General features: G+C 40.8%; 2 protein-coding genes across 5 annotated transcripts; both read left to right on the forward strand.

Moving 5' to 3' along the window:
* Window positions 1-25: 25 nt before the first annotated feature.
* On the forward strand, window positions 26-7,342 carry zmynd10 (zinc finger, MYND-type containing 10). Its single transcript, XM_074644692.1, has 11 exons — window positions 26-251; window positions 1,719-1,827; window positions 1,998-2,114; window positions 2,200-2,253; window positions 2,419-2,642; window positions 4,225-4,319; window positions 4,426-4,598; window positions 5,564-5,689; window positions 5,774-5,895; window positions 5,980-6,105; window positions 6,969-7,342. Exons 1-11 carry the CDS (start codon window positions 163-165, stop codon window positions 7,066-7,068), a joined length of 1,335 nt encoding a protein of 444 aa, XP_074500793.1. The 5' UTR covers window positions 26-162; the 3' UTR covers window positions 7,069-7,342.
* A 2,165-nt stretch (window positions 7,343-9,507) lies between these two features.
* Window positions 9,508-25,535, forward strand: LOC141773107 (ras association domain-containing protein 1-like). Of its 4 annotated transcripts, XM_074644794.1 has the most exons (7): window positions 9,508-9,829; window positions 11,797-12,155; window positions 14,175-14,299; window positions 22,816-22,920; window positions 23,013-23,301; window positions 23,402-23,517; window positions 23,613-25,535. In XM_074644794.1, exons 2-7 carry the CDS (start codon window positions 11,831-11,833, stop codon window positions 23,757-23,759), a joined length of 1,107 nt encoding a protein of 368 aa, XP_074500895.1. In that variant the 5' UTR covers window positions 9,508-9,829; window positions 11,797-11,830; the 3' UTR covers window positions 23,760-25,535. The 4 variants fall into 4 exon arrangements, 2 of the variants coding, with proteins under 2 accessions (XP_074500895.1, XP_074500904.1); XR_012595015.1 differs by lacking the exons at window positions 9,508-9,829; window positions 11,797-12,155; window positions 14,175-14,299 and adding an exon at window positions 19,483-20,075 and having other exon boundaries at window positions 23,613-24,397; window positions 24,480-25,535; XR_012595013.1 differs by lacking the exons at window positions 9,508-9,829; window positions 11,797-12,155; window positions 14,175-14,299 and adding an exon at window positions 19,483-20,075 and having other exon boundaries at window positions 23,613-24,384; window positions 24,455-25,535.
* Window positions 25,536-26,006: the final 471 nt, after the last annotated feature.

Below are 26,006 nucleotides of genomic sequence, written 5' to 3' on the forward strand. Positions count from 1 at the left end.
GGCGGCTCAGAGGAACTGCCTGGCCTGGGTGCGCTTGGTTTACAGTCACCATGACAACCGCAGGAAACGAAGTTAACTCCACAACAACTTGACTGAAGAGATAGAGAGTGAGATCATCCTTTCTTTTGCTTGATAGCTTGTTGAGTAGTTTCCTACAACGACATGGACCCGTCTGTAGTTCTCCCTGTGGAAGCAGAGGGGTTTGTTCAGAGTCTGGAGACGTTCTCCCTGAAGGAGGTGGGCTGTGAGAGGTGAGATCAACACCTATGCTAACTTAGGCACAACACTTCAACAGAACTTATAGTCCATGAGCTGGTCGTCCAACCCCCTGGCTCATGGACTATTATAGTCAATGTAAGACATGGCTCCTGGAGACTTTATTTGGAGTTTCACTATCAGAAAACGTTACCAATGTATTTATTTACAAAGCTGTTGTATGTGTGTGGTAAAATTGATCAAATATACTATTTATTTTCAGTTGTTTCATTTGTATTATCAGGTAGCAGTTTTTATTTAGGCCTTTATTTAGGTGTGTGTGTGTGTGTGTTCTTGGATGTCCCAACCCAAGGCCTATCTATCTTCAGGACATTGCTAACTACTACTACTAGTGCCACTAACGTTACTAGGATTTGAATACTTGTGTCTGTGTCTGTGTGTGTGTGAGTGTGTTTAATAAATTACATATATGTATACATACGTGTATATATATCTATGGTTAACATAGCTACCTAAACCAGGTGTTGTGTCACATACTGTTTCCCGTCCTCTAAATGAAGATAGATAGGTCTTTGGACATCCAAAAACACACACACACACACACACACTAGTAACGTTAGTAGTACTAGTAGTAGTTAGCAATGTCCTGAAGATAGATAGTCCTTGGGTTGGGATATCCAAAAATACACACACAAGTACTCAAATCCAAGTAGCAGTACCAATAGTAGTAGTTGTAGTAGTAGTAGTAGTAGCAGCTAGTAGTAGTAGTTAGCAATGTCCTGAAGATAGATAGATCTTGGGTTGGGATATCCAAAAACACACACACAAAAATACTCAATTCTTAGTAGTTGTACTACTAGTAGTAGTAGTAGTAGTAGTAGTTAGCAATGTGTAATATCTGCAGTATAGCCAATATGAGTGTTAGGAGTGAAATGTAGGCCTAAATAAAAACTGCTACCTGATAATACAAATTAAACAACTGAAATTAAATAGTATATTTGATCAATTTTACCACACACATACAACAGATTTGTAAATAAATACATTGGTAACATTTTCTGATTGTGAAATAAAGTCTCCAGGAGACATTTCTTACTGTGACTATAAGTTCTGTTGACTGGTAGAATAAATAAATGTTGGATCCTTGATATTAAATTGCTACTGTCCAGTAAAAAAAGGCCTTTTTTGTCATATATGTGATGCATTATTTGTACCTTTCAACAAGGCAGTGCTTTACATTAGATATAAAATATGTGAATGAGTGAGATATAAACATGATATGAACTAATAGTCAAGTTGGAGTGGACCTCAGTTTTTTGGGGAGTTTATTTCAGATATGTGGCGGATAGAAACTGAATGATGCTTGTTGCATGTTAGTTTTGACTCTAGGGACAGTAAACGGACCTGTCACAGGCGACATGAGATGTCTACACGGTTCATAAAGTACCTGTTCATAAAGCCTAACACTGCTTTTTATGATTTCTCTCTTTGTGTGTTGACAGGTGGTTCAGACAGCATGCGCACATCGAGAAACTTAACATGCAGGCAATACTGAATGCTTCTGCCATGCACGATGAGTTTGTCAAGGAGCTCCTGGTGTCATATGGAAAGGTGAATGCTACCTCTCTACATGTGATGTTAAAGTCAGTGGAATTTAAAGAAGCCCTGCAAAAATCAAGTTTTCTGGTTGTTTCAATTGTTTAGAATTAAATTTGATAGCACAATGAACACATCAAAACAAGCTTTTATCGACAGTATCTTTTCCCCCTCCCCCTCTCTAGATACCTGTTCTGGTCCATGAAATGATCCTTGTTGAAGTGTGGAAGCACAAAGTGTTCCCCATTTTATGTCAGCTGGAGGACTTTAATCCCAAGAACACATTTCCTCTTTACATGGTGGTGAGTGTGAAATGAGATGTAAAATGATGATCAGATTGCAGCGCTCATAACTGATGTTGTGTGCACTTTAATGTTTCCTTCTCAGATCCACCATGAAGCCACGATCATAAACCTACTTGAAACGATAATGTATCATAAGGTCAGTGTGTACACAAATACATACCCCGAAATTATATTAATATGCATCATATTTTTATACATGTTAAAGCATGGAAGTGATCACGCAGCAAGGCAGTTTAGACTCTTTCTTCTCTATAAATTAAGCTTTATGTGATAAGTTGAAAGAGTTTTGTGTATTGTGCAGGAGTCATGTGAGGCAGCTGGTGACTCTGTTCTTGACTTGGTGGATTACTGCCACCGCAAACTCACCCTGCTGGCCAGCAAAGCGACCAGGGAGGGCGCCACGACTCATGACCCTCTGGGATCTGACTTGATGAAGGAGTTGCAGATGCAGAGTGCTGCACGGGAGTTTGAAATCTCCCTGAAGGCTGTGTCTGTGCTGCGCTTCATCACTGATCACACCGAGAGGTAGGGCAATGTCTGGACCAGTGGTTTTCAAAGTCGGGTCTGGGGACCCCCAGGGGTCCTTTAGGAGGTTGCAGGGGGTCCCCAGGAAAGGGGAAGAATTTATTTTGACTATTATTCCACCCATAAATAACAGTGAGAGAATATCTTACTATTCTGGTCATGGGTTTCATACACTTTCTGTAATAAATAGGGCTGTCAAAGATAACGCGATAATAATGCGTAAATGCAAATTTGTTGTAACGCCACTAATTTCTTTAACGTATTAACGCAATTGATCTTCTGGAGGTTGTACCGGGTTCAGTTCTAAAGCTAGAGTGAAGATACTGGTATATGAAACTATAAAACCTAATGAATCCACCACCACCATGTCATACTAGCTTGTCATGAAGGAGGCTAAATAATGTTCCAAACTTGCGCTAAACTTTGGCGAGGAAAAACGACATATTTCTGATAATGTCAGAAAGAACTGAACATTATAGACATCATAAAGGTAGACTTTATGGTAGAACAGTTGTATTGGATTTAGGGCTGTCAAAGTTAATAATACTGTCATGGACATTTTCAAAGGGGTCCCTTGACCTCTGACCTCAAGATATGTGAATGAAAATGTGTTCTCTGGGTACCCACGAGTCTCCCCTTTACAGACATGCCCACTTTATGATAATCACATGCAGTTTGGGGCAAGTCATAGTCAAGTCAGCACACTGACACACTGACAGCTGTTGTTGCCTGTTGGGCTGCAGTTTGCCATGTTATGATTTGAGCATATTTTCTAATGCTAAATGCAGTACCTGTGAGGGTTTCTAGACAATATCTGTCATTGTTTTGTGTTGTTAATTGATTTCCAATAATAAATATACACATACATTTGCATAAAGCAGCATATTTGCCCACTCCCTTGTTGATAAGAGTATTAAATACTTGACAAATCTCTCTTTAAGGTACATTTTGAACGGATAAAAAAGTGTGATTAATTTGGGATCAATCCAATTAACTATGGACAATCTTGTGATTAATCGTGATTAAATATTTTAATCGATTGCCCTAGTAATAAAATATCTAAAAGCAAAATAATAAACTGGGGACAAAATCAAATGGGGGTCCTTTGTCTAATTTTTGTCAGTTTAGGAATCCTTGACGTGAAAAAGTTTGGGAACCACTGGTCTGAACCGTCAATACATTTAGGGATTAGAAGTTTACAGGAGAGAATTAACTATTTTCATTATTGATTTTATAAATTTTTTAAAATACGTTTTTAATCATTTTGTTTATAAAACATGAGACAGTTAATTTAAAACATATTTGATCACAAAAAAACATGAGACAGTTGTAAAAATGCTTGTTGGGATTTTTAACAAAGGTTAACATCTTCAAATTGTTTGTTTTGTCCAACCAACAGCAAACCCGAAAGATTTTAAATTCTCATCTGGGATCAGGGATTGTTCTGCTTTTTTTTTTTTGCTTGAAAATGAACAATTTATCAATTATCAAAATTGTTGCAGATTAGTTTTCTGTTAATTTATTAATTTACCAGTACCTTTCACCTCTGCTGCTGACAGAAGGACATTTCTTTTCTTAACAGCATCAGTGTCATCAATCGCATGCTGTGTACCCATAACATGCCCTGTGTGCTGGTTCAGCTGGTTGACTGCTGCCCTTGGAGTCGCTGTGAAGAAGGTATATCACAACTCCTGCATATCAAACACGTTCTTAAATTTGTGCATGAACAAATTTCAAAGTGACCCTTCATTCAGTTTTGTACTCTCTCTGTCTCCCGCTGAAGGTGAAGTAGAAAAGTACATAAATGGCAGATGGCAGAAGATTCCTGCTGAGGACCATTTGAAGATGACAAAACTAGATGGTCAGGTGTGGATTTCCCTTTTCAATCTGCTGCTGAAGGAAGACTGCCAGAGGAAATATGACTTCAACAACTTCAACAAGAACCAGCTTCTAAAGGTATACTGACAACAAAATGTTGACAGCCATTTTCATCATTTCTTTATGTTCTTGTGCTGTGCTGCTTGAGTAATTTTAGTTAATCAATGATTTTATATCAATCAACTCCTCCTGAATCCAACTGGCTCCTGTACATTAGCTGTAAACTGAAGCTCAGGAAGTGTGCGAGTGCCAGATCATTGTCTTCCAACAACATATCTGATCTCCTCGCTTGTTAAAACACAGATTCAGTTTCCCTTGGTTGTTTTGACTAAGATGTTTCCTCCTATTATACGCTTTCTCATCCTCTTCCTGTTGCATTAATTATATAACCAGAGAGCCTTGTGCATCCTCCTGTAATCACATGTTGTTGTGCCTCCACGCCGGTGACAGCCATGTCCTTATGTCCATACGTACATATGTACAGTATGGATGTACGGACGGTTGATTCTTGTGAACGCGATATCTCAGCAACACCTTGAGGGAATTTCTTCAAATTTGGCACAAATGTCCACTTGGACTTCAAGGATGAACTGTTTATATTTTGGTGGTCAAAGGTCACTGTGACCTCACGTCCATTCCATTCTTGTGAAAGCAATATCTCAGGAACGCCTGGAGGGAATTGTATTACATGTGTCACAGACATCCACTTGGATTTGAGGATGAACTGATTAGATTTTGGTTGTCAAAATGTAAAAAGTCAAGGTCACTGTGACCTCACAAAACATGTTTTTGGCCATAACTCAAGAATTCATATGCTAATTATGACAATTTCGCAGAAATGTCTAACAGGATAAAAAGATGAGGTGATGACATTTTGAACAGACATGGATGTAAACTGCTACTTGACTGGTTGGCGGAGGCAAACAACCGCAAGGCGGTTTCTCACGCAGTCTGAGTAGCTTATTGTAGAAAGTTCGGATGAAGTTGACATTGTTTTTTGTGGCTGCTGTATTATTTGTGGGCCGATCGTTCATGTGCCACAGCTCCGGGGTTTCTTGACAGAGGTGTTGATCGACCAGCTGCCAAACCTAGTGGAGTTGCAGCGTTTCCTGGCTCATCTCACCGTTACAGACCCTGCCCCTCCAAAAAAAGAACTAGTTTTGGAGCAGGTACATGTGCACGCATACAGTATCTCTATACCTACAGTAACTGTGTCCCCTGTGTATTTACCCTCAGCTTTGCTTTATGTACAGATCCCAGAAATGTGGAGCCACATTGTGAGAGAGAATTCTGGGAAGTGGAAGGCAATAGCAAAGTATCAAGTCAAAGAAACGTTCAGCCCATCTGAGAGTGACCTGAGGCTGCAGGCACAGAGGTAATACTTGGAAAACACAAGTCTGAGATACAGAGAAATCAATCCAATTGCTCTGTGATTATTATTGAGATTGTTTTTTACCAGGTTAAACCAGGTGTACAATTTGGATGTGATGGAGAGTTTACTCCCCGAGAAGCCAAAGTGTGGATGCTGTGGGAAAGAAGCTGCAAAGAGATGCTCTCGATGTCAGGGAGAATGGTACTGTCACAGGTAAGACATACCTATAGATATGAGTCAGTAATGCGGACGCTGTACCGGACTGTCGTGGTGATCCTGAGAGAAAAGCTCGCAATTTACCGGTGGATGTATTTTTCAATCCTCACCTATGATCACAAGCTTTTGGGTAATGACTGAAAGAATGACATTGTGGATATAAGCTGCCGAATTTAGTTTCCTGTGCCGACATCCAGATAGAGCTCATGTAGAACACAGACCCAGAACATGCTTGAGGGATAATATATCCCAGATGGCGTGGATCACCCAGGAGCTGGAGGACGTGGCTAGGGGAGAAGGACGTAGGGGTTACGTTGCTTAGCCTGCTGCCACGGCAACTGTCTGAAAAAACGGATGGATGGATGTTAATAAGTCTGTGTACTTTCCTGTAATACTGAATATCTTAATAAATGAATAAATACATGTTTTTGTTATACTGATATCATACACTAAATGTGTGATATGTTTCTGCAAGGACTGTCAAAGTTAACATGATACTAATGGGTTAACGCAAATTTGTTTTAACGCCACTAATTTCTTTAACGCTATCGATCTTTTGGAGGTTGTTGCGGGCTCGAATTTAAAGCTAGAGTGAAGATACTGGTATCATATGAAACTACAAAACCTAAGGAATCCATGTCATACTATCTTGTCGCAAAGGAGACTAAATAACGCTCCAAACCTACGCTAAATTATGGTGAGGAAAAACTGTCATGGCCATTTTCTGACCTCAAGATATGTGAATGAAAATGGGTTCTATGGGTACCCACGAGTCTCTTTACACACTTTATGATGATAACAGTTTGACAGCCCTAGTTTCTGCTGATGTAAAGCCTCATTCATCTTCTTGTTTTTCACAGGGAATGCCAGGTGAACCACTGGTCTAAACACAAGAGAGCATGCCAGCTGATGGTTGAAGCCACAGAGAAGATCCAGAGGGACTTAAACATCAACAGCTAACAGAGAGAGTCTGCTGAAGCTCATCTAAGGACTGGTGGTGGACAGGAGATGAGACTCTTGAGTCAAAAGATGGGAGAGCAGATCTGCATGTGCACGATGCAAATTTGCATTCCTGTACATTTAAAATCTTTCTTTTAAAGCGGGAAAAGTTTATGCCCAGTTACGGAAGATTGTTGTTCCTTTTTGTTTCGGATAGCCTACTGTTGTGTTTGTTTATGTTAACCCTGTGGAGTACTGTTTTAACCAATAAATCAATTGTCTAATTGATAAAAGAGCTTCCTTCTCTGTCAAGAGATTTTATCCTTTGTGTTATTTGACACAGTGGATATCCATTTATCTTCATTACACACCACTTGCAGCAACCTTGTCTTCTTGCCCATTGTTATTAAGCATGTAGGTAAGCATGTTTTCAAATGACAACATCAACAGATATAATCACTTATTTATAGTCTCACATAGTTAAAGTGGCTGCGAATGAGTGGTTCCTCTTCTTGGTTAATATTCCTGCTAGTTATGTTCAGACTTTACCCTCAATGAATGTTGGATTGTTAACTTTCTGTCAGTAAATACATGTTGGCACCGGCTGTGGGTTTTAGCATTATACATATTTCGAAGAAGTTTTGCAGTTTATATACAGTATATAATAGGCTGGCTATGTATTAAACCTGCAGTAGGCAGAATATGTTTGGCATCATTGGGCAAAAATCCCATAATAACCTTTCAGCATATTGTAATTCAAGTGCTCTGAGAGAAAACTAGACTTCTGCACCTCCTCATGGCTCTGTTTTCAGGATTTAATCAATCTAGCCCGTGACGGGAGACTTTGACCAATAACAGGTCATTTCAGAGAGAGAGCGTTCCTATTGGCTGTTCATTCAATGGAGGCAGCTGTCAATCACTCACGAACTACGATCAAACGATCAAACTAGGCAGCGCTGATCAAATATGAATCAATATTCTGTTACTGTAATGCCTATTTCTCTCCTCAAATGTTTTCAGAAACATCTTGTAGTGTACTGTTTAGCTGTAAAATGAGAAAGTTTGCTCCGGCTGGTGGGCGGTACTTGGTATTTCTCAAGCCCCCAGGAAGTGCGCCGGTCGTCGATTCCGACTTTCGTAATGGGCAAAACGGCGGTACTGCAACTTCCGTGTCAGTCACGTGATGCATTGGGCCCAAAAATACTTTTTCCGTTAGACTTACATTGGGAAAGAGACGTCTGTAACTCAGCGGATAATTTTTTTCAGGTGATTTAACTTCCCAGTACGAACACTCTAATAGCCCTTATTTAAAAATTAAGTTTTTAAAGATGTAAAATCAACTAATAGCTGAATACAGAGTTATTTCCCTTCCTCCGTTCATGTGAATGAGACCCAGACCGAGGCTGGAGCGCAAGCAATGACGACAGCTTGACGTTAGGACCCCGTGACCGAGTCATGTGACCGAGTCATGTGACTGCGCATGTTCCATGTACCCAAGATCCGAGTACTTTCCCAGAGGGAAGTCGAGCCATTTAAGCTTCATGCGCCACTGAGCAACTTTCATAGGAATGAACGGGGCCCCGTCTCCAACACTGTATCCAGTTCTGTTAATACATCCATGGAATTTCCACAACTGGTCTCAACATGGCCAGAGGGTCGCCGGTTCAAGTCCCCACATGGACCAAGTACTGAGTGTGAACTGGTCACTGGAGAGGTGCCAGTTTGCCTCTTGGGCACTTCCGAGGTGCCCTTGAGCAAGGCACCAAACCCCCAACTGCTCGGGGCGCCTGTCAGGGGCAGCCCCCTCGCTCTGACATCTCTCCATTCATGCATGTGTATAGGTCCTGTTTGTGCATGTGTGTGTATTTCGGGCCTGTGTGTACTATGTAATATGTAAAATAACAGAGTGAAAAAATTTAATTTCCCCTCGGGGATCAATAGAGTGCCTTTCTTCTTCTTCTTCTTCTTCTTCTTCTTGTTCTTCTTCTTCTTCTTCTTCTTCTTCTTCTGAAAACATTGTATGCAAGAGATAGGCATTACAGTAACAGAATATTGATTCATATTTGATCAGCGCTGACTAGTTTGACCGGAGTTTGCGAGTGATTGACAGCTGCTCAGAGACGGCAGGCTCCAGCTCGGCTCTGATTGGTTGTTTTCCTGCGATCTGTGAAATCTTGCAGATGCCGTTAGGAGAATGAGGACACCAGAGGAACATGATTTTTTCAGATTACCTGTCTCATGCACTACTGTCACGATATAGTGACGGTTTTATAAAAAACAACTTTTTTAAATCATATTTGCTCCATTTCTCCCCACTGCAGCTTTAAAGGTTTTCCCTGCTGTGGTTGGTAAATGAGACTCAGATCCACCCCAGCTTGAGACAGAGGTTTTGGGGGACTTTGCACGCCCACTCAGCTGCTCCGGACTCAGTATCACCCCCTATGTGAAAACATGCCGGATGTCGGTGCAGCCTCATGATCATCTTACTCTCTGTTTTTCATGACAAGCTGCTTCCTCCTACAACACAGTGTGACAGGATCAGAGCAGAAGATGTCTCTGGTCTCTTGAGAGGTGCTCCTCTGATGTTAGAGAGGACAGTAGGCGCTGTGAGCAGCCGCTGATAATGATGATGAGAGGTTATTTCCAGAGATGTACCGCGGCTGCTGCTGCACACCTCCGGTAGCTGCTGCTGGGAAACCGGGGCTTTCTTCTGCGGAAAGTTTTTTCTCCTCGGATGGAAGAAGTTTTGAGACAAAGCGGTTGCCACGGCGGGGCTGTTTTGGTAAGAAGATTTCACTTTACTTTGAAGTTTCATAAAGTAATGAGAGTAATTTACCATTAAGCCTGTTGTTGTTTGGGACTAAACATTTGAGTTTTCATCCCACGAGCTCTCGTAAATGCTTTGTTTTATTCTCAGGAATTATTGCTACTCATCACTTTTTGTCAATTTTATACATCCACGTGTTTTACATTAGGCTGTTATGGCTACTTTCATACCCTGCTTTTCTTTTCCAACAGGCCTATTATATAATTAGGTTACTATGGTTACTAAAACATCATATAGCCTACAAAATAATAAATTACATGTCTGTACTTCCTACAGTTTACTTGACTATTTCCATACTATAGTATATACTGTATACTTGTACTACATTTCAGATTGAAATATTGTACTTTTTACTCCACTGCATCACAGCTGTTCTCTACAGAATAAGACCCGTTTATAAAACATGATGTACTGGTACAAATTAAAACTCCCCAACACTATTTAAATGAGTTAAAATTAAAATGAGCTCCACTTTGACAGCTATAACATTACATTTACACGTAAAAGCATCAGTAATCATTTTTCAATAATATGTAAAGGGGCCATTCTGTTGCATAATGAGTTCTTTGTAGCTGATAATACTTCTTTATTTTTACCAAAGTAAAGTTTTGAATGCAGGATGATCTTATAATAAAGTATTTTTAAATTGTGGTATTGTATATTATTATTAATAATAATAATAATAATAATAATAACAATAATAATATAACAAGAATTATTGCTGCTCATGTTTTGTAAAGCATACAGAACATTTTGTACATTCACATGTTTTACATTTCGCTATTATGGCTACTTTCATACCCTGCTTTTCTTTTCAAATATTATATAATTACTTGTATAGAGTATGTTATGTATGACAAACCAACGTATCATATACAAAACATGGTTAACCATCATATAGCCTACAAAATAATGTACTATTATAGCCTACAAAATAATAGTATGTAAATTAACTGTCTGAAATCTATTGTAGCCTGTATACAGTATATGAAAGTGGCCAAAACGAAACTAACATTATGTAATACTTATGCAATATATCGTCAGTGTAACTTACATTTGCTCTTGCACTGAACTTCAGTACAGTTATATTTCCATTTAATGCTAGGCTGCTATACTTGTACTACATTTCAGAGTGAAATATTGTACTTTTTACTCCACTGCAAGACAGCTTATATACAATTTATAAAATATGATGTATTGGTACAAACAAACAGTATATAAATGAGTTAAAATCAGCTCCACTTTGACAGATTATAACCTTAAAATAATGTTTTAAGCATCTGTAATAATTCAATAATATAATAGGGCTATTCTGCTGCTTAATGAGTACTTTATATCTGATAATACTCTGCATCTTTACTAAAGTAACATTTTGAGTTCAAGATGTTGACTTATAATTAAGTATTTTTAAATTGTGGTATTGATACATTTATTAATAATAATAATAATAAATTCTTTATAGAGCACTTTTCATACAAGAGAAATAAAAATGACACACTTTCAATCAAAGGATATAGGCGATAAAATAACACAATAAGAGGACTGTAGATGCTAAAATATATTAGTGAAATTAAAAACAGAGGCCATTAAGGATAACAAAAACGAGAGGATTAGTACCCGATCTGCCACTATTGTATATAGTTTCCATAGTTTATTTTTCGTATGATAAAACAGTCTAAAATGTAATCTTCTATTTGATTTTTAAAAACACATTTTGTTTCCAGATAGAGCAGGTCCAACATTCAGAAACTCAAATGTATGTCAAAAGGAAACACCACATGAACAACAACAGGTTGACAGGTTGACGTGTCTAACCCACAATGTGAAACCAGATAGATCACATTGCTTAAAATGTTAAAGAGGTGCCAAATCATCGTAAGCCGGTACCAGCGTGTGTTATTGTGTGTTTCTCTGCCTGTCAGTGATAATGGAGGAAGCCGGCCTCTGAGTGACACAATGTCTTTCGGGGAGCTCATCGAGCTCCGTGACCTGAGGTCGGACAGGGCAGAGCAGATAAGGCTGACGGACGGCACACTATCGCCCTGCTCGCCTCCACGCCTGGAGAGAGCCAACGCCCTGAGGATCAGCCCGGGGAAGGTCCCGGACCTGCTGAGCCGGGTGGGCATCATCAGAGTCCTGAGCAGCACCCAGGACCCCCAGCTCACTGAGGAGAAGGGAGAGGGACACAACTTCCAGCCCTGCAGCCACGCTCAGCCCACGTGGTGTGACCTGTGTGGAGACTTCATCTGGGGCTTGTACAAGCAGAGCCTGCGCTGTGTCAGTGAGTAGCCTGTGTGTGCATATGCATGAGCAGAAATGAGAGCAACACTGAGAGTAGGATGAACTGTGGTTAGACAGAGAAAGATGTAGCCGCCAATGTAGGTGCAGGCCAGAATAACCCTGTACTCAGCCTAATAACATAGAAATCCCGCCATACATGCTCTCTATTTCGGAAGGAGCATGCATGCATGCAGTTGCTTTAGTGGTTTTGGTGATGTGATCCTTATCTAGACTGGTTGGTTACAGACCTGTACGCTCTTCTTGCTCAAGACTCATCTTAGTGTTGCAATAGACTTGAACTTCCTTTTCAGCAACTGAAACCCACTGAAATGTAGCTGCGGTTTGTGTAAAGCATTTAGTGTGCAGGAGGAAATGTTTTTTTTTTAACAGTAATCTAAATATTAAACCGCAATGAAATCACAATAATAACTCCGACCACCCGGTGAATATATTTATACAATTGGACATTTATATGACACCTGGTATTTTGTCATGATCCCAGTATTGTATATCTTAGTTCTATTCTATTTCACAACTCCACTCAACAAACGCAGTGTTGTTACAGTAATTGTGTATCTGAAGACAATTATTTGCTATTTATTAATGTTTTTATACTATATTGTACACTCAGTAGCCACTTAATCAGGTACACCCGTACAATCTAAAGCAATCCAATTAGGGCTAAATAGTTAATCGTGATTAATCGCAAATTAATCACACATATTTTTATCTCTTCAAAATGTACCTTGAGAGATTTGTCAAGTATTTAATACTTTTATCAACATGGGAGTGGGCAAATATGCTTGCTTTATGCAAATGTATGTACATATTTATTATTGTAAATCAATTATCAACACAAAACAATGACAAATATTGTCCAGAAACCCTCACAGGTACTGCATTTAGCATAAAACAATATACTAATATAACATGGCAAACTGCAGCCCAACAGGCAACAACAGCTGTCAGTGTGTCAGTGTGATGACTTGACTATGACTTGCCCCAAACTGCATGTGATTATCATAAAGTGGGAATGTCTGTAAAGGGGAGACTCGTTGGTACCCATAGAACCCATTTACATTCACATATCTGGAGGTCAGAGGTCAAGGGACCCCTTTGAAAATGGCCATGCCAGTCTTATCGCATTAACTTTGATATCCCTAAATCCAATACAACTGTTCTACCATAAAGTCTACCTTTATGATGTCTATAATGTTCAGTTCTTGCTGACATTGTCAGAAATATGTAATTTAAATGATACAGTATGTTTATTATTGAGGTCATAGTATATTTAAGGATTATTAAGTCCGAGATCAGAACGGTGTCCACAGCAAATGTCTGCTATAAAGAAATAGCAGACCATAGAACGCCGTGATTGACCAATCAGAATCGAGTATTCAACAAAGCCGTTTAATATAAAGGTGGTGTTGTACTGAGCTGCATTATATTCAGAGGTGTTTCTAATAATCTGCTCCCTCATTTATGTAAATGTGAAGGACAAAAAAATATAAATACTATATAAAGTCATCCAGTACAACACCACCTTTAACTGCGACCTCAATAATAAACATTGATTTTACACATTTCCAACAATGTCAACAAAAATGCAGGGGAAAGCCAACTTATAGTAACTGCAGTGACCAGTACTGGCCAGAGGAGGACATCACCTATTGACAATTGCACTCTACAGTAACATCACATGCATGTTTACTGTTGACGATGTCACATGTGTATGTATGTGTTTGGCAGTGTTTGTCTCTAGGTGATAGCAATAGCAGGACGTTGGACAGTACGGCTGATCCACCGCTTTGATCCAGACTGAAATTTCTTACAGTAATAACTATTAAATGGATTGTCATGAAAGTTAGTACAGAAATTCATGGTCTCCAGAGAATGTATGCTGGTTTTGGTGTCCTTCTGACTTTTCATATATAACACCACTATCAGGTCAACATTTTACTTTGTCCAATACTTTTGTTTATTATGGAAGCCCTAACTCTGTGACCTTCTACACGTACAGATTGTAGATTCACGTGCCACTACCGCTGTCGTGCTCTGATCCGGTTGGACTGCAGCTGGGACCGAGGCTCTGTGTCCGACCACACATGTGTTGTGGAGCACACCATAGAAACAGACACAAATGTGGTAAGCACCTTTGTATTTTGGCAGTATGACTAGCTTAGTAATCTTCTCTCATAAGCAGTTTTGTTCACGGTCAAAGTGGTCGTAGTCACTGTGTTTACTTGCTTTTCAACATCTTGTGCCACTTATGGTTACCATCAAAATGAGACAGTGAGTGAGGAATCTGGTAGCTTCTAGTTTGCATGTTAGATTATGTGCTGACTGGTAATTCTGCTGGACTGCTTTAGGGAACAAAATCAGTTGTTTAATGGCCAAAAATGGGAACCATTTCACATGGCAATAAATCCAGTTCCACTAACTGCAAACTGGGGAAGTTTGTTATTGTTGAGCAACACAAAATGTTACAGGGATCACCTTCTGCAAGACCTGGTTCAGTTTATTTATTACGCAGCTTTGCTGAATACTCGATTCCGATTGGTCAATTACGACGTTAAACAGTCTGTTATTTCTTTATAGCAGACTGTTGCTATTTATAACAGACCGTTGCTATGGACGCAGTTCTGATGTCAGACTCTGGTGGACAGTTTTTGTCTCAAATTATTGATGTCTTAAGTAAGTAGCTGTGTAATAAGTGGGATAATGTACAGCGAGCGGGTCATTTTTGTAAAATAAACTCTCTCAACAATAGCCAGCTCGCTGTACATTATCCATTACTTAATTACTACAGTGAAAAATCCTTATGCAGAGTCCATGAGCATGCTGTCACACCCATTGTTTTATACATTTATGAAAGCAAACTCAACAACAAATTTAAATAATAAAAATCAGATGACATTTTTTATCATGATGTATCATAAAATGTGTTGTTAGTTGTAGAGTTTTATGTTTTATTAGCCCTGTCTTTGCTAGTTTTTATAGGGGCAAAAAAAAACATTGAAATACACCCAATCCAGATAAACAGACAGATAAAGTCCTGGCTTCTGTAAATCTAAAATCTTACTAGAAGATTCCTCACTGTGCTTTTCTGCACCACAGAGTTATTTATGAAGAGGGGAGTCAAGGCTACGGGCCAGTAGCTGTTCAAGGCAGCAGGGTTTGGTCTCTTGGTAACAGGTTTTTATTCCGTCTCTATCAAAACACCTGTTGCTTATTAGAGGATGACTGGAATGTGAAAACTCCAGAAAGCTGTTCAGCAGTGTATGAACGGTATGAAGACATGGCTGGATATGTTCTCAGTGCTTGGGTTTTTGTGTGCATAGGCCTTTTACACAACAGACATTTTCACTTGACATAGCAGGAAAAAGCACAGGTGGAACTAATATAGACCATTGATGATGGCTCTGTTAGAGTGGAGTGCTAGTTAAAGTACCAGAGCCATAATTCATGTCATTAAATTACACCTGTGTTTGTCCTGCTATGCCCTAAAATATCTGCAATAAACACTGTATTACCAAAAAGGCAAAACTTACAAACTAACAAAAAAAACAAACATGGAAGACAAGATCATCCTTATATCATTTTTTATTATTTTCACTTCAAGGTTTGTACCACTGAGATGTTTCACCTTTGGTTCAATCAGAGTTTAATGTAAGAACAGCTGGAGGGTTTCTGGGGGTAGCTACGTATGTGAACTCATAACTTGGGAGTATTTCCTGCTAGTACACATTAGCCAATACTGGTGCTGATAGCCAAAAAAGATATGCCCAACTTACAAATGTCTTCACCAGTTGGACATGTGCCCCTTGGTTTGTATGTTCTCAGTGTTATTACTTGAATTAACTAAAAGGCTATGCTATGGGTGGCTTGTTCCAGATGCACAAATGAAAAAAGGGGACTGTTTAGCTGTGTCAAAATCATAGTTACTGAAAAAAAAGCCTTTTATCTCAGCTTTAAATGCAGAAATTAATTTTTATCAACATACCTGTTCATAGTTTTTCGTAACCAGATTCTCACTACAAAAGCTATCAACGTGGTACTGAGTCTTCTTAGTCACTATATCAGATTAAAAAGAGTTTACATTGCAGCATATGCAAACTGAAAATTAGGGATGTAACTTATTTTCTGTTGAGTACTGTTCTGATACCAGAGCTGTCCTTTTCCCTAATTTAAAATCTATACATCTCACTGTGTCGTACTCATTGGAATAATTTTTATTTAACATGAGTCAACGTGAATATAACTGATTACATAAACATATAATTTCTGACACTGACAAAGAAACTGTTTATTGTGGATCAATACAAATCTGGCATCCCTGTTGATATGATTATATAGATTGACTTCAATGTCTTTGGCTTCTCCAGAGCATTTTCTCAATTATTTAATTAATTGTTGGATTAATTGTTTTGTCTTTAAAATGTCAGAAAAATATGACAAATGTCTTTCACAATTTCCCAGAGTAACGTTCATATTGCTATTTTTTTTTTTGACAAACTTTCCAAAACTCCAAAATATTTTACATATAATGATTAAAAAAAACTGAAAAGAAATAGATTTCCAGGCCCTTCCTTCTCAGTCCATGCCAAGTCGTATATATCGGAGCTTTCAAAAGAAATCGGTTTCCCAGTCGTAATTACTTGTTTATAATAAGTCGGACACGACATTAGGCGGCATAATGAAGGATCCTATTAAGTTGCATTATGGGAATCTTAGGATCCAGTGTTTTAAGAGCTACTAGGCACTAAAAGTTAGGATATCTCGCCCTCTGCTGCTTTGATTGTTTTCTTTTTTGTCTTCCTCTTCCTCGAGTCCCCTAGTATGGAAGTCTAATCACTGTGGTAGGCCTACCCCTATTTTCTGTTGATCGACTAATCGATTCATTGACAGAAATATCACAACCATATCAACTAAGTGATTCTGTTTGCATATCTAAGGCCCTGTTCAGACCTGGTATTAACATGCGTCCTCAGTGATCGGATCACAAGCGGACAGCTCTAAGTACAGGTGTGAACACACTGAAGACTCATTGAGGACAGATTCAGATCGGATCTTTCAGACCACATTGAGAGGTGGTCTGGGCCACATATGGCCACATTCTTTTAGCAGTGTGTACGTGAATATGTCCTGGGCCACATTAAGGACCGCCTACTCATCTGATGTCCCGCTGGGATCCGTGGGATCTCACTGCGCTCCTCATGTGACTAGACAGGCTCTGTGCTCTACTGTATCCTGTCGGTACAAATGTATTTAATTAAAATATATCTAATCTATAGGCTACATATCTACAGACTATCAGACTAGGCACAGGAAGTGCATTATTATCATACTGTCGAAGATGTGTCAGTGTTTTTGTTCCAGTGCTTTGCACGGACCTGACACCCGCCTGCTTGCTCTAATCCCTGGCTCTCTGGAGGCAGCTGTGCCGGCAGCACGGAGGTCACCGGGGACCGCTGATACATAACCTTATATTTGTATGTTTATAAAATGTACCCGAATTCACGAATATGTAGGACATTACTACTGACATTCATGTAATATTATGTCACAACGTAAAATATGAAATGTGTTTACTAAGTGTTTATTTGCATATAGAGCGGGGAAGTGAGATCTGATCACAATTGGCCCCTCAAGACGCATGTGGAGACGTATTCTAATGCCAGGTGTGAACAGACGTACTTAGAGCTGTCCACTTGTGATCCGATCACTGAGGACACATGTTAAATGGACTGTTTGTAACTTCTTAAACGCATAAATCAATCCGGGTCGGTGTCCCATGCGAGCTCGCGTGTGGCTACGCTGTTCAGATAAGACTCCAACACAAACTATACAGAAGCACCAAAACCGCAAATTTCTATCTGGTGAAGCCCGTCTTGCAAAACAGTGTTGGCCAGCTCGCTCCACCTCACGTTCATACGCGCACACTACACACTGCAGAAGAGTTAGTAGCTCTGAGAATATCTAGTAAATGTACAGTGGACGTTTGTGCAGAAATAACTGCTGCAGCTCCTCCAGACCAACAGAGGTTTTCCGTGTCTTGTGAAGTGACGGGGCTCCGCAGCGAGAAACTTTATCATCTCCGACCGGGTGCCGGTGTCTCCCCTGTTCCCTCTGACCCCGGTCCGGAGGCTGAAGCAGTAAAAGTCAACACTAGGATCAGCATTGATTCATGGAGAGACCTTCGTCTGGTCAGCTAACATTACTACCAAGCAGGTGAAATATAGAGTGATATTGAGGTTTTAGCTGACGTGTGTCGCCTCACTGTTTTGAGCGATGCTCGTTCATGTCTATGTAGAACATAGACATGAACATGATTTAGATCTGGTCCTAGTGTTGGCTTTTCCTGCCTAAGTGCAGGCTGATGCAGCGGGGCTCTGCAGCGTGTCTCCTCTGCTCTCTCCGCCCGCAACCGGAGAGAGCAGAGGAGACACCGGCACCCGGTCGGTAACGAGAGGGTAACATAACTCTCTGCAGAGCTCCGTCACTTCACAAGACACGGGAAACCTCTGTTGGTCTGGAGGAGCTGCAGCATTTATTTCTGCACAAACGTCCCCTGTGCATTCACTAGATATTCTCAGAGCTAAACTCTTCTGCAGTGTGTAGTGAGCGCGCGTTCACTACACAGCGAGGACGCGCGCGCATTCTGAGTGAAGGAGAGCATGCAGCGGAGACGAGGCTCCAGCCGCATGCGAGCGCGCATATGCGAACGCGCATGTGTGACGACCCGCTACATTTATGCGCGTACAAAGTTACAAATAGTCCCTTTAACAAGCATTTCTGATTCTTACAAACAGTCCCTTTAATGCCAGGTCTGAACAGGGCCAAAGTGATTCTGTCTGCATATTTATGGTATTAATGGCATGGTTTTCACCCCTCTCAAGCTTTTCAAACTAGATAAGGAAAAAAATTTTAGAATTTATGTTTGGTGTCTATCAGTTCAACATATCTGCTTACAAACTCATAAATTGATGCATAATAAGACTCACATGTTGTCTGTGTGTGTGTGTGTGCTGGTGTGACCACACTGACCTATCATCACATGACAGACTGGAGGGAGCAGCAGCATCCGTTGAGGGTGGGGGCTCGAAGGGAGCCAGCAAACTGGGCACTCTCGCGGGATTGTTAAGGTTGGGCTCGAATAGTTAGGTTGTGTGGCAGCGAGTCTCGCGATATTTCAATTTGCGGGCTCCCTTCTGGACACGACCCCGTGATGAGAGGGAGGGATGAAGTCGTTGGTACTGCCCCTCTCCGTCCAATCAAGACCGGCTCCGGGGGTTTTGTGTATTTTCCAAACTCAGCTCAACGGCCCCGGCGACCCCATGGGGCGGCCCCGGTCTGGGTCTGGGTGGGGCCTCGGCGAGGCGGTGGGAAGGAAGCAACAGGGCGGGGGCCTGAATATACATCCTGTTTCACACAGACTCAGTTGGTACAGTGAAACGTGGCCCGGTTGAAGTCAGCGGAAGAAGAAAAAGTCGGTTAGACCGTTGTTGTCAAGGAGATACAGAGATATTCAGCCGTTAGAGAGACCAGACAGTTAACCGTTGAAAGTTAGCCGTTTATTTCCGTTAATCAGAACATTCCAGTCAGACTTGTGCTCAGAAGGTTTAGTATTGAGCTCACTGAGTGATTCATTTTCACACTTTAACTCGTCGTATCTTTACTCGTCGCTTTTGGGCTCTAGTGTTAAAGGTAGTACCCGGTAGACAGCATGACAGACGCGGCCAGCAGCTCGGACAAGTCTCCGTCCTTCGAGATGACGTGGGGCAGTTCCACCAGCTCCGGTTACTGCAGCGACGACGAGCCCGAGTCGGAGTTCGAGCAGTACTTCACCGCCCGGACCTCCTTCTTCCCCAAAACACGGAAAGACAACGTTAAAGCTGACGTTAATGCTAACGTGAAGAAGGTGAGAAAGTAGGAAAAGTAAAGTAAATTAACTAACATAAACGTTGGGCTTTAATAAAATGTAAAAATGGGAAGTGAGAGCAGAGAGATGGGTGATGAGTGGTTCATCATAACTAACGTTATACTCTCGCGATATTTGATATGTCTGCTCTGTGACAGCTTGTTTAAGTTGAGTACTTTATCCACACTGTTAGGGGTCATGATGTGTTGCTCAGCAGCACCCATGTGGAGCTGCTGTGTGTGTGTGTGTGTGTTTTGCTCATGGGCACCCCAGCAGACGGGAAGCTTTTGCCATGTGAGCTTGCAGGGGAGTTCAGGTTCCTCCAGGGAACCTATAATAAAAAGCATGTCAGCACTGGGGAAATAGAGAAAAGTTAACAAATATGACTATCATAAACATTGGGCTTTAATAAAGCCTTAATGTAAAAAAAGGGGAAGTGAGAGCAGAGAGATGGGTGATGGGTGGTTCATCATAACTAACATTACTCTCGCGATATTTGACATGTCTGCTCTGTGACTTAAATTGAGTACTTTATCCACACTTTTAGGGGTCAAATGTCATGATGTGTTGCTCAGCAGCACCCATGTGGAGCTGCTGTGTGTGTGTATATGTGTGTTTTGCTCATGGGCACCCCAGCAGACAGGATTCTTGCCCTTTGAGCTTGCATGAGAGTTCAGGTTCCTCTTTTCTGTTTTGAGGAAACAGACTTGAGTTGTGGGAACCTATAATAAAAAGCAGTACTGGGAAAAAGGAAGTTGCTGGTTTTAGCTTAGAAACTCAATCAGTCAGTGCATCTTTTTTTATTGTAAGGAGCACCCACAGCTGAGAACTACCCAAATGTCATGTTTTCTGACGCACACACCCTCACATCTCAAGTTTCCAGCCAACAACACCCACCGTTCAGGTTTTTCCTCACACTCATTTCTCAATCACAGATGATTCATGTATTGTTTTGGAGATGTTCATGTCCTGTTCCTTTTAGTCACCCACACCCACTAAGGGATCGGCTTTCTTTATTGAGAAACAGACGCTGTTTATTGTAGAAACATTCAACCTTTTCTGTCTCTGTGCAGAAGCCATTATTTGCGTTGTTGGCACTGTCGACTGTGTTTTTGATAACACAATTCTTCTGCGGGCATGTAGGAACACAGTTGTTGCATCTGTTTTTCCTCCTCCTGTTACCATATGAGAAAGCTCAACATGGCCCTCCTCATATTGATTTATTGACTTGTTAACAGCAGCATATTAACTCTACAGCCTTTCAATCTGCCTGAGGATTGCTGCTATTGATCTTGTTCTGCTTGACGTTGATTTATAAGCTACCCAGCCCTTTTAAAGCTTGCAACTTTGCCTGATTTGTTTTTCATTAGACAGTCCGGGGTCATGAAAATAGATGGAGGCAGGGTAGAGTTCGATGCATTTTCACAAGATTTTTTATAAGAAAAGTATCAATGCAGCATCCATATATGCTGGATATTGAGATTGGGTTTTACTCCTCAGGAAACCCCCTGCTCCTCCCTCGAGGAATTATCTGGCGTACAGTGTGGAAAATAAATTAGTGCTGCTTCACAGTTCTGTTGAATTTCCTCTCTACACAGGAAATACCAACTGGTCAGTACTCTCAGGACAAGCCCTAATAGAGCTAACGGTCATGCAGATGGTATAGGCCAAATGTGCATGACTGAAACATGACTGCGATTGTGCGGTTGATGAGGCAGCTGACTTCACAGGATGTGTCTGTAAAACAAGGGAGGGCTTTGTCTCCCCCCCACTTGTGGGAGCCGGAGAGGGGAGGCTATTTTTACATGAATACCAAGTTGAGGAATGCAACGCAGAACCGTTTGTCGCAGTCATGGCAAACAGCTGCAAGTTGGACGAACCCCTCCTTCCTCTAACCCCCTCATAGGAAGAGGAATCAGAGCAGTCCAATGGGATTGGACAGAGCTGACATCATCGTTTTTGCTTCTGCTACGTTGTCAGGAAGTTGAGAGTCTGATGCAACTGGTGCTCGCTGATAGAAATAACGGGGGCTTACCAGAGAGTCAATTAGCAACACTTCCCTTTTCTAACCAAAAGTGATGGGCGATACCAAACTTTTTGTTACAATTTCACTGATACCAATACCCATACCGATACTGATCATTTCTTAAATGGGTACGTGATTTTAAAAAATTAATTTTTAGAGAAAAAGAACCCCATAATTACACTTAAAGGCAAATCACAAAAGATTTATTACAAAAGCAAATGTGACTACAATAATTAAAAAAAAAAAATGTTTGTGAGTGTAAAAAAAAAAATTCCACTATTATCGATACTTTTTTTTAAGTAATTGATACCGGATGAGTAGCTTGTGAGTATCCCGCCCATCCCTACTAAGTAACATTAAGCAATATTTTTGGAAGAAGAACTTAAAATCAAATTTGGATTACAGACTTGCTTTAACATGATAGCGCCACACCTTCTTCCAACTTCCTGTGTTAAATATAATGCAAAAAAAACACCCATTCTCAGTTCCTGAAAAACTTGTTTCGTGACATACAATGTTTTCATACAACAGCAGCATGTTGTGAAGAGATTTTTACAAAACATGACGTTTTAAAGAACATAATGTCACAACCCGTGGCCGTATCCAGTGTCCATTCTCATACTCTGGTGTATTGTTTGTGTTGCGCCGTGTGGTTTGGAGGTGAGCACTGACACCTGGTGGTCTAACACTGTAACTCCTCCCTGTCCCCTCCAGGATGAACAGATTGAATGGGGAAAGCAGGAGTTGACATCTGCAGATATCCAGCAGAAGGTGAAGGAATACAACGCTCAAATCAACAGCAACCTGTTCATGAACATGGTGGGTAGTGACGAGTCACAAACAAATCCATGCATTTTAATGTGATGTTTTTTTTTTTTTCTTCAGTGTAACATTTTTATTTTCCTCTACAGAACAAGGATGGTTCCTACACTGGCTTCATAAAGGTGCAGTTCAAGTTGGCGCGACCTGTGTCGGTTCCACCTCCAAAGAAAGGAAGTCACGATGCTGCTGGAGGGAAGAAGGGCAGCGGAGTGAAGCGCCGCACCTCTTTCTACCTGCCAAAGGACGCATCCAAGCACCTGCACATAAGCTCACGCACCTCGGCTCGCGAGGTCATCGAGGCTTTGCTGAAAAAGTTCACCGTGGTGGACAATCCTGGCAAGTTCGCTCTGTTTGAGCGCAGCGAGCGTCACGAGCAAGGTATCACTCCCGTTTCATTATGTTCACACGTTGAACTCCTGCGGTGTTTTTAAATGAAAATGTGCCCATTAAATTGAGTCTTTTTGTCTGCCTCTTTCAGTTTATGTTCGCAAGGTGTCTGATAATGAGCGTCCCCTCCGGCTGCGTCTGAATGCCGGGCCCAATGAGAAAGTCCTCAGCTATGTTCTGAAGGAGAATGAAACTGGAGAAGTCAACGTGAGTGCAACATGAATACGAGAATTAAGGGATCCAAACCATTTGGTTAGTTTATAAACTGTACATACCCTAATGCAATTTCTCTCTCCTTACAGTGGCATGCCTTCTCCATGCCCGAGTTGAAGAACTTCGTGCGCATGCTGCAGCGCGAAGAAGAGGAGCACGTCAAGCAGATAGTGCAGCGGTACGCTATAGCCCGCGCTAAGATGCGGGACGCTCTGGCTGGCTCAACCCCCGGCTGAGACGACTCTGCGTTCGTGGGGTTAAACGTGCAACTCTTGGCTGGAAAATCACCTGGAAGATGACCAGTCATCGCTGCATCCAAAGATCCCAGATAATGCAACTCAAAACACCTCTTGGGTGAACGAGAGAGTGAGACAGGGCGCAAGACAATGAGAGAGAGCTAGCGCGAATGTGCGTGTGAAATGATGCGAGAGATGAGAAGTGCCTTACACCTGGAGAGTCTGATGTGCCTGATGTGCCTGAGAGAATTGAGTTGAGAGAAGCGACACTGGCAGATGAGACGCTGGTTGTATCCAGTAATTGCTATTGGGTACCATCTGATTATCCCGTGTACCTCAGCTGTGTCACTTTAACTTTAAGGAGAATGTCAGTGACGGTTTTGGTATTTTTAGGTACAAAAAAAATATGCTTATTATACATTTGTAGATGAGGTCCTGAAGTCGAGCCCTGAGTAGTAATTGAGCTGATAATCCATACTTGCCAACCCTTCCGCTTTTCATTGCCCTCTCCCGGTTTCCTCCCGCGGTCCCAATTCTTCCACATTTCTCCCGATTTATGCCAATTTTTCACACCTTTTTTTCCCTTTTTCCGTTACCTCAACATGTTTCTGGCACTGCACAGCGTGTATAAGCCATATGTTTCCACCCGAACGACAATAGAGTTACACCAAATGTCTTTTCCCGACGAAGGAGAGCTGCTCGCGACACCACGGCTTTGAGCTGTGCTCGCTGTACATCAAAGCATCACAGCAAAGCCGGCGCGGCATGGCACAAGCCATTGGAAATAACGTGTTTCAGAGCGCAGTGGTGCCGTTGTTGCATTGCGTCTGAAAGGGCCTTCAGGGAGTGAGAGAAGGAGAGGGAGATGGAGAGCTCTAAGAGAAAGAAATACTCACACGGGCAAAAAATTAATGAATGAAAACTGATGAATATTAGTTTATTTCAGAGATTCACACAAGTTTATGCCAGAGGGGCGAATTATTCAGTTTTCTTTCCTGAGATATAAAAGTAAAATTAAAAGTAGGCCTATTTAACAAAAAAATGCTGTTGCAGTGTACTTATTATTTTGTTATTTTCGTTCTTTTAAATCAGAATCAGGATGCAGGAAACAAAGTCTCTGAAACTTTAGACCCCCAGATTTTCTTGAAATCCTCCCTATTTTTGAGGTCTCGAAGTTGGCAAGTATGTGATAATCACATGTCTGGAAGTAACATTCCCTTTTCATTTTTCCAGAATACAAAATTGGTAACGTGTCCAATCCAATCATGACATTACAGCCAAGTTTAGATAAACTCAACCTACCATGAAAACCTCTACTTCTTAATACTGACATTTCTCATTCATCCTGTTAGAAAGTTAAATACACATTTGATGCTGAAAGGTATTTGGATTTTCATTTGACCCAGGCCTCAAAAAATCTGCCGTGTCCTCTCGACACCCCTGATGGGTGCAACTCGTTGTTTTTTTATTTTACCGTCAAATTGCGAGTTTGACTGATGTATGAACATTTGTATGGACATTTGTATGCAACTATGAATGTCAGAGAGAGAGCAGTGTCACTCTGGTTGACTGGAATCTTGAATGAATATTGGTATACATGTGTTTCACTAGAAGCTGTTTGTCATTCCTTTATATCTTTGTTGTTTTTCTGTCCTTTAAAGAAAATATTCACTATCATTGTATCCGTCTATGCACATATTTACATGTTAAAGCAACAATTCAAACTGTCGTGACACGTGAACTGCGTTCAAGTAAAGAATTTTCCAGTTCATATAAGCTTTTGTATTTCTTCAGATATCATAAATGAATGTTAAAATAGCACTAAAAGTAAAATATGTGCCCTATTTTATGACCTTGCCCATAATTAAACACTCAGAAAACAAACCCTTAACCCCCACATTTCTAAACCTCGAGTCAAAATGCATGTTTATCTAACCATTATTATTATTATTTTTTTAATCTTTATTTAATCAGGTAGTACTCATTGAGATTAAGAATCTCTTTTGCAAGAGAGACCTGGCCCAAGACAGCAGCATTACACATACATTAAAGTTTCAGACGCCACAACATAAAACAAATGCAAAGTAAATACATAATATCATACAAAACACATTAAAATCAAGTGTTAATGAAGCGTTAAAGTGAGAATAATCAGAAACACACACAGCTCCCGATTGACTCTGCTTCTAGGTCAAACAACATATATGAACCCCCCTGACATGATGATCATTAAGTAGTAAATACAGT

Source organism: Sebastes fasciatus, chromosome 1 (genome assembly GCF_043250625.1).
Source record: "Sebastes fasciatus isolate fSebFas1 chromosome 1, fSebFas1.pri, whole genome shotgun sequence".
In the NCBI taxonomy this organism is placed as follows: Eukaryota; Metazoa; Chordata; class Actinopteri; order Perciformes; family Sebastidae; genus Sebastes; species Sebastes fasciatus.